The 15270-nt window shown below is 38.2% G+C and overlaps 1 protein-coding gene across 3 annotated transcripts in view; it reads left to right on the forward strand.

Annotated features, from left to right (window-relative positions):
* SYCP2 (synaptonemal complex protein 2) overlaps positions 1 to 5683 on the forward strand; it is a 91882-nt gene extending 86199 nt beyond the window's left edge. For all 3 annotated transcript variants that reach the window (XM_025853383.2, XM_073883983.1, XM_073883984.1), the window contains 9 exons: positions 1225 to 1315; positions 1552 to 1707; positions 2240 to 2367; positions 3384 to 3478; positions 3557 to 3656; positions 3908 to 3966; positions 4069 to 4147; positions 4244 to 4300; positions 5257 to 5683. In XM_025853383.2, the coding sequence (XP_025709168.1) occupies positions 1225 to 1315; positions 1552 to 1707; positions 2240 to 2367; positions 3384 to 3478; positions 3557 to 3656; positions 3908 to 3966; positions 4069 to 4147; positions 4244 to 4300; positions 5257 to 5334 (843 nt within the window). In that variant the 3' untranslated portion in view covers positions 5335 to 5683. The remainder of the gene's footprint in view (positions 1 to 1224; positions 1316 to 1551; positions 1708 to 2239; positions 2368 to 3383; positions 3479 to 3556; positions 3657 to 3907; positions 3967 to 4068; positions 4148 to 4243; positions 4301 to 5256) is intronic.
* The last annotated feature ends 9587 nt before the right edge of the window (positions 5684 to 15270 follow it).

A 15270-nucleotide genomic window follows, 5' to 3' on the forward strand; every position in this document is an offset into this window, starting at 1 on the left:
ATGTTTTAGTTGTCTAAGGATTTTTTCCCCTTTAATTGTGAATGGGTGTTGAATTTTAGCAGCAAATGAATTATTCCCTCAAAACACAAATAGTTTTGGTTTCATATTGTTGTGTTTTGGCTTTAAATAATTTTCTAATTTCCTTTGGGCTTGCATATGTCTTGTTCATTCATAGCCCAGGCATACTCCAATTAATAATCCTGTTGTGAATGGAAAAAATATAAATTCTGTGGTACTTACACAAGATACAATTACAACAGCTACTCAGATGTAAGCAATATTTATAGTTCAGAAAAAAGTTGATGGAAGTTGAACTTGCAAACAACAATGAAAATCCGATACAAAGCAGTAGAGGTTTAAAGGGTAGTATAACCATCCAACTTAAACTAAGATTGTTCTTACAAGAATCAGATTACTGGCTTTTAATAACTATATTTTAATATTTTTAACTGTTGCTGAAAATCTGATGTTTAAAGTATGCAGGATGGTTTGATCATGGAAAAAAGTTGAAATTTTTTAAATGAGAAGTTGTAAGGTCTTAAATAGTGAGGATATAGCTGCTGAATATAACTGGGACTTTCTGGTTTCATTATATAGAAATTTGGTTGAGCTTTGTGCCACTGTAGCAGTCCATCAGTTCATCATCAAAAATATTGTAATAACCTGTAAAACGCAGAACGGTAAGGCAAAATTTTATAGCTTGGGGAGGGCTTGACCTCCAGCTCAGTAGATAGGCTTCTGTTCCTTCTCTGCTTGGTCTGGATCTACTACCTGATAAGTAAAGGAAGGCAACTGGAGTGGGCATGCATTTTCATGGAATAGGAAAATGACTCATTTGACTGGAATGGAGAAACTTGCGTACTGAAATAGGAAAACACCAGGTTAAATGAAAAGGTGTGGCTGAAATGCAGGTTGAAAGAAGAGTTTAGACTTTTGTATGGCTTCCCATTCCCTGACTCAAAGAAATCAAAATCCTACTAAGGAAGAATAGTTGAAAAAGCCAGCTGAAAACTATTGCTGTAATTTAGGATTGAAGTGAACAGAGGAATTTTCATTAATGTGTGGTTGTGTTAGAGATGCACAGGAAGGGATATAAACGAAACTATCTGAAAAAGGAATGGACCCCGTTTGCAATTCCCTTGCTTTAGGGTTTGAGAAAGATGGTCAAAGGCGAAGCCAAGAGCACTTACAGAATTTGTTTCCAATTGTTAATATCTGTTTTAGGGAAGTCATTCCGCATCTCCACTGTCCCTGTCTAGTGAAGGAAGAGAGCAAATATGGTGTGACATGCCTTGTGACTCTCCTCATGTGTCAGGTTTGTAGTCCTACACTGCTTTAAAAACAGTATTACTGAACTACTGTGCATCTAAAGGAATTCTAGTTGAAGTCATAAAATTTATTCAGTTTAATTAATGTCAAATGGAAAATAGAACTTAATGCACAGTTGCCTAAAAACAAATAACTGAAAGCCTTTCTTTTAATAAAAGCAAGACAATTATTAGGTATTTTTAATCAAGATTGTAGCACTCTTGTTTTTTAACTGTACCTAAGGCCCTACACAGCATCTCAGTCGCAAACGAATGTACATAGAAGATAATCTAAGTAATGCTGATGAAATACAGTTGGAAGAAGAGGAGGAAGGGAGAGTATACTTGCTTCCCAAAAAACTGTCTAAAACCGAAGATAGAGATCATCACACTTACAAAGGTAGGTAGATCAGATGCCTTTGTCAAAATGCAATTATTGTGGAACATGGTTTCTTAGATCATGAATGATCCACAAAAAAATCCCCTCTGTAAAGAGAATTCTGGATCAGTCTAATAAGAATGCTTTATCACAAAGTTCACTTTATGTGAAAAATATGGCAGTAAGGGTCTGTTTGTACCCATAAATCTCCTTCTGTTATTGATTACCACATATAAGCTTTACTGGAATATAAATTTACTGAGAGATTGGTGTGTCATTAAATATTTGGTTATTAACATGGAAATAGTTAAAAAATAATCAGTCCAAAAATGTTCCATCCCAATGTTACCATTGCCAAGAAGATTTTTTAGAAATCAAAATATTTTTAAATTGAAAAATAGGTCTTTTATGTCATTCTTAGATCATACATAGAATGTGAAAATAAGATTTTGTTCTCAGCTTCATGAGACTTCTAAACTGCATGAAGTTTAACTTCAGACTAAATTTGTAATAATGCATATTTTAACTTTACCTGATTGTCTTCGCTTTTTAGTGTCTGGAAGTGTATCTCCATTATCAACAAATGACTTTTCTGTCCGTGGGGAGAGCTGGGAAAGTGAGATCTCAGGACTAGGGGTGGTGTGCGAGAGCCTCGACACAGAATTTAGAAGGAAGTTCCATGTGAGTTACCATTCATTAAATTATGATTTACACCCAGAAGTGTGCTAAGATACTAGCTTTCTCCTAGTCTATCAGCTGGGTTGATCCTTTGGCAACAAAATACCCATTTGTTAACTCCCTTGGTCCTCATGGACTGGTGAAAAGTGGAATGATTTGTCTTAGGAGCCAGGTTTCTCTTCAAAAATTTGTCTGTTATCCATATTCTTTCTTTTGCTAGATTCTTTCTCTTTGTCTTATTTCCCTTTTCAATTTGTTTACCATTTGGACTCTTGGCATGATTTTTCTTTTTTTCTGAACAATTTTCATGCCTCTCTTTATGGCACAGAGAGGACTTCTAGAGAGGGCGCCATCACAGAGCGTAAAGGACGCAGCCCCTCTCATTCTGTGTCACCAGGTCTGCACGCCTGCGGAGCCTTAGCTGCTGAGGCTCCAGTGAGGTGATGTTTACAAAAATACTTTCTAGAACAATTTTTAATTCACATGCCTGTGTTTAGTTCTCTTTGCCTGCTGTTAACTTTACAGAAAAAAATCTTTTATCATCAGTCCCATCTCTTCCTTGTCTTTTTCTTCTCTCTGAAACTAAGAATTTGTATATTTTATTTTAATTATCAAAGGTCAACCTAGTCTAAACAGAGAAGCCCTGATTTATATATTCTGTTGTGCATCTGGCTAGATCTAGCAAATATGTTTTCATGGAAGATGGTAATTCTGAGTGAGCGTTATTTTTAGGCTCTGTTCCTGAAGAGAATTATAATCAGTAGCTTTTTTGTAGATACTGTAGACAGTGGTGTCTTTACAAAAACAATGATCAATTAAACCCTTAGTCAAAACCTTCTTGATGGAACCAGATGCTGCTCTGACTGAGCTAATTAACACTTGGATTTAAATCACCAAGTTCTTCATTTGTTACTTTTCTGAGTTCTTAGTCATTCACATGGTAAAGCCTTTGTTCTTAACATAGCCTGGGTTAGATTATTTTGTAAAGGGTCTTCAAGTTAAAAATTAGTATTTTTCAGATCCGCCAAAAAATGATGGATTATTTTACTAAGCAATCTTGGAAAACAGCTCAACAACATCTGAACACAATGAACCATCAGATTCAGGAGTATAGGTCTGTAATAAAAACCTCTTTTGAAATCTTCTGAATGCTATAGTTTACAAAAATAACCTCATTTTGTTTCTTTAATAGGATCAAAAAACTTGATAAGTTCCAATTCATTATCATAGAGGAGCTGGAGAATTTTGAAAAAGATTCACAGTCTTTAAAAGATTTGGAGAAGGAGTTTGTGGTTTGTGCTTTTAAAAACTTTTTTAAAGAGCTACACTCGGGAAGACTTTTTGTTCTTGAGAAAATAATTTTAGATTTCATATACACACACTTGTAGACTGAAGCTTATGATAAATACCTTTGATAATAAGGGGAAAACCCTGAGAGAGAGTGTATAATATCTAGAATATGCTTAACATATAGCCACATTGTTTATTTAAATTAGGAATATAGTAATTCTCCAAGAGTTAATTTTTGTATTTTAAAATTTAGGATTTCTGGAAGAAGACATTTCAGAAGTTCAATGCCTATCAAAAAAGTGAACAGCAGAGGTTAGTGTGATGTTCTTTATACATTTTTAATTTTTAATCTAAAAATCGAATCACTATATTATAGCAATTTAAAATAACTACAAAGGTAACTCCTTTTGTTAGGCTTCATCTTTTGAAAGCGTCACTGGACAAAAATGTCTTCTACAACACTGATTACGAAGACACTGTTTTTACATCTGAGGTACCAGCTTTTACACGTTGATATATCATCTCTCTCAATACCTCTTTGCTGTGAAAATTGTACAGTAAATTTCATAGATGAAATATGTATTTATAGATGTGTTCAATGAAAGAAAACATGAAAATGCTGCAAGACAGGCTCCTGAAGGAAACGGTAAGTCCACTCTCAGGTCAGGGTTTCACGTGGACCGGCCACCAGTCAGTGACAATTCTGTCACGGGCTTTTCTTTCTTTTTGGATTGAGAGAGAGTTTTAGCCCAATGATTTTTAGTTGTTTAAATTAGAATAATGGAAGCAAATTTATAGTAAAATATTAATAGAGGTGATTAAAATGAGTCCCTCCTAAGGAAAAAAGGAGTATCAGTTTGCAGATTTTAAAATGAGCTAAAGAATGATTTCCTTGTACTGTATCTAAGCACTTTACACTGCAGCGGACCTCTGCTGTGCCTTCTGAAGGTGTGTCAGGACAGAGCTACCCAGAAGGAATTACTGTATACTTGGACAACAGGACTCCATTTACTTAGATTTGAGGATAGAAGTAGTTGACTTTCCCGAGGTCCAGTAGGCCAGCAGCTGCATTCTGGGGGAAAGGCTCTCCTGGTGGGTGGGTGGTCCAAGTGAACGTGTCTTTGGTGTTGTCTTAGAGCTGGCAGACCATCTTCTGTCTACTGTGATACATCCTGCACACAAAGATCAGTACTAATGCACTTAATTTTAATAGAAGCTCACTATGCTGGAATAGTAGAAGATCAGGACTTTGTGGCTAAGCCACCTTGGCTTGAAGCAAACAAGCTAACTAGACTGGTGAATGAAATTCAGTCTAGAAAGAAAAAATGTCAACAATTTGGTATTTAAAAGACTGGATCTCTAAGTTGATCTAGAATATCAGTGATGACCCCTGAACTCTGTAGCTAGCTAGGAATAAATCCCAGGGGGCGGGGGGAGAGGAGTTAGGTAGAAGGAGCACTGATACGAAAGAACCTTATGAAAGGGATTGTCTTAAAAAGAAGCCCAAGTAATAGCTAGCTTTTTTTTTTCCTGTTTGTTTGGTGGTTTTACAGTGATAATTTAAAATCTAAGTGTGATTTCCCCCCCCCCCACCGGCTATAGCAAGAAGAGGAGCTTCTTAATGTTCGCAGAGGACTGATGTCGTTATTCATGGCTCATGAAAGAAATGTCCGTGTGTGATGTCTAGTTGTTACCAAGTTTTGTCCACTTATTCCTTTTTGTAACAGGAAATACCAGAGTAGCCCTACAAAGAGAAAAATACACATGTCACCCAGGCAAGAGTGCTTTTGTAGGAGCCTCCAAATCCAAAGAAATGTCATCTTATGGATGAGAAAGAACTACTTTAACATGACTCCAACCTCAAGAGACTTCTTTCTGTAGAATATTACTCTTCTTTTAAAGAGAAATTTTTGGGGAACCAAACAGTAAAAGGAATTTGCTTGTTTTTGTAGTAATATTTACATTGCACAAATCTCACCAAGTTAACTATACTCATAAAACTAGTTTCTTTAATAAACTATAAACTAAAGTTTATCGTATAAAATATATATTGAAATGAATACAGTTTGTACTAAATATAAGGTATTACTAGTTCAGAATATACTACATGTAATAAAAATTTAGCCATGCTGAGAAAGGGGAGAAGGCTCGGATTTAAAATGGTTCCCTGAGTGTAAGTCAGTCAGTACTTTGAGCACATTGTGGGAGAGTGTGTTTATTCAGTTATGGCTCCAGTTATTTTATTGTCTGAACATCTTAATTCACGATAGAAGTCTTCACTCCTAAGCAGGCTGTTTTGACCAGTACTTTTTAAGCTCCTAATAGTCATTGTAATAGTATCTTGCTAAAATATAAACTATACATTTAATTGTGTAATATATTAAAGTTAAAATAAATGCTATGTGACTTGAATAAGTATTATAAGTAGAAAGTTATTTTATGAACATTGGATCAAACAAAACATCCTTCTGCCATCAGACATCTGAAGCAGGATAGTAAGCAGCCTCACTCCCTAGTGCTGGCCTGCAGAAGGGTAGCCAAGTGTGGAATACTACCAGTATTTAAGTGCAGTGGTAAAAGTGGCTTTCTTAGTCTAGCCAAGCAGAGGAATTCAGTTATTGGGAGGGCAGCAGGGATTCTCTGTCAAGAGACAGTGACCGCTCTACTCGAACAGTAACTAATACTTGGGAGTTGAAAGTCCATGCTGCCCTGGGAGACGACCCCTCCTGTTTACCTCATGTTTGGCCACACAAGTCTCCTAAATCATGTGTCACATGCATTCCCCTACGGCACTGCATGTGTGTGAGACCCAGCCCAGGTCTCCACTGCCACCTACTCAGTAGCTGCCCCGCTAAATCTCCCTTTCCAACGTTCTTTTCACCCAACCTCCCCCTGGCAGCTTGCTTTCTGGAGTAGTCCCGGGCCGTTCACCCCACCACTGTTCAGCTGTGCCTGTTACCTTCCTTGTCCCTCTTTCCTTCCTGACCCATGATAGATCCTCTAGTCAAAAATAATACTCTTTCCCCCCTTCTCTCCTCTCACTGAGTCTGCTAATTCACACCCCTCATTCCACAATCTGAACATCACTGGAGAAAAGTTATAATCAGGCTTAAATTTATGACCACATATTTCACATGGCTACTCAGCAATCCTACCTCTGCCCTGTTTGACTTTAACACATTTCCAGAGTATTACTGCATATCAATACCACATATTGTCCATTCCTTGTCTCTTTCCTGGCTTCCGTTTTCCCTCTTAATGCGGGGCTCATTCCTGGTCTGTCACTTTTCTTCACTCTGTACTTTCTCCTCAGGTAACTTCACCTGGTCCCATGGAATAGCCGTCTCTGTGTTGATGGCCTGCAAATGCATACAAGTTCTGACCTTTATTTGGGACGTTAGCATCGCACACAACACTGCTTTTTTGACAGTTCTACTAAGCATCTCAAGTCTCAGAACAACCCTTGATTTCTCTCCCTCGGGACTCTTTCTCAACACCAAAGGGAAACAAAAGACCTTGTCTCTCCATCTCTCTTATCCACCCAACTGTGCAAGCCAAAACCTAGGATTCCTGGTTTCTCTCTTTCCCTTGGCCACTTAGTTGATCAAGTCCTGCAGATTTTACTGCCAAAATGTTCCCCGTATGGGTAATTTCTGTCACACCGTCACTACTATTGACAGTCAGTATTTCTCACACAGACAATTGCACCAACCTCCTAAATGGCTTTCCAGCATTTGTACTTGCCTTCTACAACCCTTTATTCACTTCACAACCAAGATATTCTTGCTAAGTCATAAATCCTAGCATGCCTCTTCCATACGTAAAACTCTCCAGTGACCACAAACTCTTAACCAGTGGGTCAAAGAAGAAGCCACAGGGAAATTTGAAAATACTTTGGGACAAATGAAAAAAACATTCTGAGACTTAAGTGATAGAGCTGAGAGGGAAGTTTATAGCTGTAAATTTATATACATTAAAAATGAAGATCTCAAATCAATAAACCAACTTAAACTTTAAAAACTAGAAAAAAGAGCTAACTATACCCAAAGCCATTAGAAGGAAGGAAATAATAAAGATTACAGTGGTGATTTAAGGAAAAAAACCAAAGTGGAATAGAAAAACAACAGAAAAATCAATAAAACCAAAAGTTGGTAAACTAGGAAACGTTGGTAGAAACTAAACACCTAAATAAGTGGAAAGACCTCTCATGGTGCTTGATTACAAGACTTACTATTGTTAGAAATGCAGTACTTGGAAGTAATTCACAGAGTTAATGCAATCCCTATCAAAATCCCAACAGCCTATTTACAGAAATAAAAAAGCTGATCCTAAAAATCAAACGGAAATGAAGGGGATCTCACATAGCAGAACAACCTCAAAAAAATAATATAGTTGGAGTACTCACACTTTCCAATTTCATACTTACTACAAAGCTGTGTTAATCAAAACTTCCTAGTGCCTCAAGAAGGAGAGACATCTAGACCAACAGAATAGAAATGACAGTCCAGAAATAAACCTGCTCATCTATGGTCAACCGACCTTCATCAAGACTGCCAAGACCATTTGGTGGGGAAAGGAGTGGTCTTCAACACATGGTTTGGGGCAACTTGATAGCCCCATGCAAAACAAGGTTGTGCCCTTACTTTACACCATATATAAAAAAATAAATTGATCAAACACCTAAAAGAGCTAGAACTATAAAACTTAGAAAAAAGCATAGGAGTAAATCTTCATGACCTTGGATTTGGCAGTGGATTCTTAGATAAGACCAAAAGCACCAGCAACAGGAAAACAAAACAACAAAAAACCCAAAAGGTAAATTAGACTTTAAAAACAAGAAAACCTTTGTGCAAAGAGTACTTTCATAAAAGTGAAAAGACAACCTATAGAATGGGAGAAAATGCTTGCAAATCACATATCTGCTTAGGATCTAGTGTTCAGAACATATAAAGAATTCTTACAGCTAAGCCACAAAATGACAAATGACCCAATAAAAATAGGAGCAAAGGATTTGTATGATCAGTTCTCCAGAGAAGATGTCCAAACAGCTAACAAGCACATGAACATGCACGGAATATCATTAGTCATTTAGAAATTGCAAATCACAACCATAGCAAGATGCCGCATCACACCCACCAGAACGGCTAGAATCAAAGGACTGAAAATAAATATTGGCAAGGTGGTGCAGGACTCGGAACCCTGTGGGTTTCTAGGGGGAATAAACACTGCAGCCCCTGTGAAAACCAGTTTGGTGGCTCCTCCAAGAGTTAAATGTGGAATTATCCTGTGACTCCATAATTCCACCCTCTGGCAATACACCCACAGAACTGAAACCAGCTATTCAACAGATACGGTACAGGAATATTCGTCCACAGCAACACGAGTCCTGACAGCCAAGCATGGAAACGCCCTGAATGGGCACTAAGTGAATAAGCGCGGGTTGTGCGTCTATACCTGAGCTGTGCCTCGGCCATAAAAAGGAAGAAGTACTGATTCATGTTACAATGTGGATGAACCTCAAAAACATGCTACTGGGAAAAAATAAACACAAAAGGTTACACTGTAGGACTGGATTTCTATGTAATACCCAGAATATGTCGATCCACAGAGACAAAGCCGGTTGGGGGTTGCCAGGGGCTCAGGGAAAGGGAAGATGAGCAGTGCCTACTTCAAAGAGAGAGAGTCTCCTTTGGTTATAGGATGAACCAGCCGGAAACAGTGGTCGGATGGCTCCGAGTGTATTAGACGCCGCTGAAGTGCGCTCTTGGCATGGTTAGCTTCCTGTTCTCGGCATTTCACCTGAATTTACTTGGAAAAAATTAATGAAAACCCACAAAACCTCTCTAGAGGTGTCCTTTGCGCTTAAAACCCAACCTTTCGATCAGGGCCTGAAAGTCCTTCCGTGAGCTGGACTTTGCCTCTTTCCCCACCCTAGCTTCCGGCTCCTCTCCTCTTCCTCGGCGGACTGCCAGCACTGTTGCTTGAACAATCCTGTTCCTGCCACGGGGGCTTTGTCCTTGTGCCTCTGTTCCCACAGGCACATGCTGTCCTCTGGGACTCACGCGCGGTCCTCCCTCACAGTCCTATCAATCTATCACTCCAGAAACTTCTTTCTTCCTCCCTTCCATAAACCCCACTGCTGTAAATTCTATGAGAACAGGAACCTTGTCTGTCTGATTCACTTATGAGTAGTAACTTAGGTCACTATTTCCAGAGCCTAAAAACGTGCCTAGAGAAGTAAGCCTGCAACAGTGTGAATGAGTGAGGGAACGAATATAGCACTTCTAGGCAGGAATTTACTGAATTCAGGGAGGGCGGATATGCCTGAAACTCTCAGATCCTCAAATGCTGTACAGTTGTTGCATTTCCACCAAAACGGATAACGAAGTATTAGTCAATCAGCCACCTGCGTATCTATTATGTGTCCCATACTGTGCTTAGCTGTGGATACAGAGATAAGAAATGAACCGTTTCCTTGTACTTAAAAGGAACTTAGCTCTAGGAAACAAAGTGAGTGTTGCTGGAGGGGGTAGGGGTGGGAGTGGGGTAACCAGGTGACGGGCATTAAGGAGGGCACTCGATGGAATCAGCACTGAGTGTTCTATGCAACTGATGAATCACTGATCTCTACCTCTGAAACTAATACTACACTATATGTTAATTGAATTTAAATAATTTTTTTAAAAAGATGATTTTAGAAAGATGTGACGTGTGTATCCATGTTTTGTAAGAACAAGGAGCATTTGAATTTCAAAAAAAGTAATCATAAAGAATTCTATGGATTTCCATTTTATTGGCCCCTTGGAAGAATTGTGTAGGTGTGTCAAATGTACATAATAGACTTTATTATCAAAGAAGATAAAATATTTTTGATGGTTATATATTTGTGATGTTTAGTTTTGGGTTTTTTGAAAAACATTAGGGCTCAGTCGGTTAAGCGTCTGACTCTTGATTTTGGCTCAGGTCAGGATCTGATGGTTGTGAGACTGAGCCCCTCATCAGGCTCCACACTGAGCGTGGAGCCTGCTTGAGATTCTCTCCCTCTCCCTCTGCCCCTCTCCCCCCCACTCCATGCTCTCTCTCAAAACAATTCATTAAAAAAAATGAAAAACCTTAGGTCAAAAAAAGTCCATGGAAATATTCTAAAATAATATCTAGAGGAAAATAATTCAACATTTTTTCAGGAATACAGATGTTTTGAATGAGATCTATATGTTGCACTGTCTTGAATTTTAATTTAGATACTATAATTTTGGTTTATGCTGCTGTGATAGCAATAATTTTAAAAGTACAGGGAAGCTGGAGCAGTGTGGGTTGTCATACTAATGAAATGCTTGCCTTTAACATCAATAAAGCCTTTATTATTTACCTCATAAAATGTGAATTTTATGCAACTCTCCTACTGTCAGTATGAGTTTATAATGAACATTGACGTTTGGGACAGATTTGATGTCAAAAAATTTTAAGCATATTAAAAAAATGTAATTGCTTGACTTTGTTCTGTGTAATTCATTTTTAACATATTTATTTACACTTAAGAAAAATTAGAGCAGGAGTTGGCAAATTATCTAAAAGACCATAAAAAAGTGTTTTAGGTTGTGTGGGCCAACAGGTAAATTGGAGAATATATGTAGGTACTTGCATAAACATGTAAGAACCATTCTTGGCTTGCAGGCCATTAAAAAAAAAAAAAAAAAAGGCAGGCCTGGTTGGTGGGCTGTCATTTGCAAGACCCCTAGTGTAGAAGAAAACTTCTAAAGATCAGATCTCTCTCTTCTTTACTATACAATGTATTTCTCAATTTATCTCACTATTTAACAAAAATAGTGATTTAAATCAATTTTGTATTAGCAGAGCCTGTTATGTGAGTTAACTAATACAGCCAGAACTCCTTGATTTTCCTATTTCAAACATATTAAAAATAAATGAATCATTCTAGCCAAAAATTTGTATTTCTTACCGGGGTTGCAATTTAACACCATGTTGGTGTAGGCTTATCACACTTCCTCAACCAAACTGAGCTGCAAAGTGGCAACTATTCCAGAAGAACATATGGGAGAGAGAACAAATTTTGCATCATTAGTATAACCAAGCTGAAATATTTCTTAAATACTCAACTCTAGAGACGTTACTACAGAGATGTCAATGCCACCAAATCCTGACCCACGGATGCCTAGCAGATCCTCTGAGCCATAGTGGGCTGTGTGGTTTCCATTCCGCACTTAATTCCACAGTGAACTGGCAGTCTACGGTGACAAAGTCTGACGACTCCAACCTCAGTGCAGGGTGTGAAGCTCATGGTTGCTGGAGCCAGCTCGGCAACCACCTGTCACTACCACCTGTTAACAGCTGACCCACTCACCGTTACTGTCCCTGGATTCCTATGTAGCTCCTGAACACATCGAAGGAAAAGTTAAAGCAAGCTTGGAAGGAATCATAAATGCTATGAAGAAACAACTGAAGTAGAATGTTGATCACAAGAACAGAGCAGGAAATAATGGCAACAAACGAAGCTAAGTTGGAATGTTAAAAACTGGAGCAAGGTGTTAGATGTTCCTGAGACCACTCTGTGCCACACCAGGAGTCACCACTGTAACCAAGAAGTTCTCCCAGTGGAAAGCAGGGGATGCACCATCCGTTTGGGGCACACACCTGTGCATTTGCAGAACATGCATCTTTGAAAAGGGGGAATAAATTGCATTTAGAAAGCAATAATGTGCATTTAAAAGCATGGTTTTTCACTTTAAGAATTATTAGTGTTTACACCATCTCCAGATTTTCTAACCATGGCTTATTGTCAAGAAAATGTGATTTTTAGAATTTCCCTATTCACCTTCTTTAAAGGGGATTTAACTGCTGAAAGACTTAAAAGTTACTTTTTATTACTCTAAACATAAAATACCATTGTTTTCATGAAGCTGTGGGAATTTGTAACCAGTAGCTTTTCTGTTGTTCATTCTAACATTGTCTAAACATGAACTAGTTGGAGCGCCTGGGTGGCTCAGATGGTTAAGCGTCTGCCTTCGGCTCAGGTCATGATCCCAGGGTCCCTGGATGGAGCCCTGCATCGGGCTCCCTGCTCTGCGGGAAGCCTGCTTCTCCCTCTCCCACTCCCCCTGCTTGTGTTCCCTCTCTGGCTGTCTGTCAAATAAATAAAATCTTAAAAAAAAAAAACATGAACTAGTGATACGTTCTTGTGTCATCAATACATTTACAGAGAAATTATGGTGATTCACTGTTTAAAAATATTTTCATACGTTCAGTTTGAGTCTCAACATGTTTCTTATGAGCATCTTCTCATGTTTCTTTCACACAAAAGACTGGAAAAAATCTCTGGAAAAGAATGGGGTTTAGATTAGAAGCATGTGAGACTAATAATTTTAACAACATAATAGAATTCTACATTTCTGGATTTGAACTTGCTATTAAAGAACTTGGCTTATTTGCAACGACGTGGATGGAACTGGAGGGTGTTATGCTGAGTGAAATAAGTCAATCACAGAAAGACATGTATCATATGACCTCACTGATATGAGGAATTCTTAATCTCAGGAAACAAACTGAGGGTTGCTGGAGTGGTGGGGGGTGGGAGGGATGGGGTGGCTGGGTGATAGACATTGGGGAGGGTATGTGCTATGGTGAGCACTGTGAATTGTGCAAGACTGTTGAATCACAGGTCTGTACTTCTGAAACAAATAACGCAACATATTTTAAGAAAAAAGAAAAAGAAGAAGATAACAGGAGAGGAAGAATGAAGGGGAGTAAGTCAGAGGGGGAGACGAACCATGAGAGATGATGGACTCTGAAAAACAAACTGAGGGTTCTAGAGGGGAGGGGGGGTGGGGGGACGGGTTAGCCTGGTGATGGGTATTAAAGAGGGCACGTTCTGCATGGAGCGCTGGGTGTTATGCACAAACAATGAATCATGGAACACTGCATCAAAAACTAATGATGTAATGTATGGTGATTAACATAACAATAAAATTTAAAAAAAAAACTTGGCTTTTCACCTCTAAAATTTAGACTTGTAATTACTACGTATTTCCACAAGATGGACTTCTTGATGTTAGGGTTTAGGGATTGCTTTTATTTTTTTTAGCCATTTCAATTGTCTAAAAATTATTTAGGTAATATAATTTCAAAGTCCTTTTGACATGTTTAAAAATGTCCTTTTTACAGACTTACAATGTACTATTCCCCCTATCATGCCAGCTTAAAACTTGATACTTCTAGAAGTGATTTAATTTCCTCTCATAAAATAATCAGTTATGGTTTTTACATCTTTTAAACTCCTTAAAAACAATTTCTTTAAGGACTTAATATTCACTGTTACTTTAATAGTTAATCATAGTTTATTTTGTGGAAACGAGAACAAATGATTTGTGAAGTTAATGCATAAAAACCTAATGACTCTTGGTGGTGAAGAATTGTAATTCAGATGTTGTGACTGTTATTGAATGGGGAGGCAGCAGGACGGTTTTTTCTAAGTCTTCAGGCTCTTAAGTATATACACTTCCTCTTCAAATTTATAGAACATATGTAAATGTATATACAGAAGTGTGTGTATCACCCATACCATGAGATTTATAAGCTGCTTTTTAATTTTGTTCCTCCAACTAGGGTGAGGGACATTCGGGATGCCCAACAGAGCCTCCCTCAGCGCAGGGTTAGGTGTACGTAGTAGGTGCAGAGTGAACACACCTGACTCACAGTTTCAGTTGCTCTCTCGGCTTCTGTAATACTGGATAAGGACGTGAAATATGGAAATACAACTTAAGGGAATAGTTTTTGATTAATAAAAATACAATAGAGAAGTTAGATACTGTTGCTAAAAATTTTGGTTGCAATGAAAAGGTCTTCTGGTCTTACGATATCTTAGAACCCTTAAGCCTGAACCAAACCAAACCCTCCACTGGGTCTCCTGTAACTTATTTCTATTTTGAATTGTATTTATCCATTCGTTAATGGAATTTTACTTGGGCAAAAAACCTGAAAATGTGTCCTATCTGCCAAGTTACCTCTAACCAGGGGCCCAGCTTCCAAGCAGTACTGTTCCTTTTGGCCTTGGGGGCCAGCATGGTTTCGGAAAAAAGCACCCTTTTCCCTTTGTTTCGTAGTAAGTGCACTGAAATTTCTATGTGAAAGAGATTGAAATCTTACTTTTACATAATTTGGGCTCACACTTAATATTTTGAACTGAGTAAAACAAAATAGGGAGCTGCTAAAATGTAGTTTAGAATAGGAAAAAAAATGAAAGTTTCCTGGAGGTTGGCCACAAATAATGGGTTATGAATAGAGTATACGTATGTATTAAGTACACAATATATAAACATACACATAAATGCTTGTAAAATTAAAGAACTGGGTTCGAATTAGAAAAGCTTTAGATGTCATCTCATTTCATAAAGAAATTGAGGCTCAGAGAAGTGATGCAGTTCGCAGAAGCCTGCACAGCAAGGAAGTGGTAGAGTTGGAATTTTCCCACCATAACGGGGATTTCTTTTAGAGAGTCTAATTCAACTAACTGACACCATGTTCGCTAGCATCTAGGCTTGATCACAAGTCCTTCAGGACGAACTGCTGCCACAAGGGTTGAGCAGTTTCCATGGGCTCCTG

The sequence above is a fragment of the Callorhinus ursinus genome, unplaced genomic scaffold (assembly GCF_003265705.2).
Source record: "Callorhinus ursinus isolate GAN/ISIS: 27379988/994484 unplaced genomic scaffold, GSC_fseal_2.0 scaffold53, whole genome shotgun sequence".
NCBI lineage: Eukaryota > Metazoa > Chordata > Mammalia > Carnivora > Otariidae > Callorhinus > Callorhinus ursinus.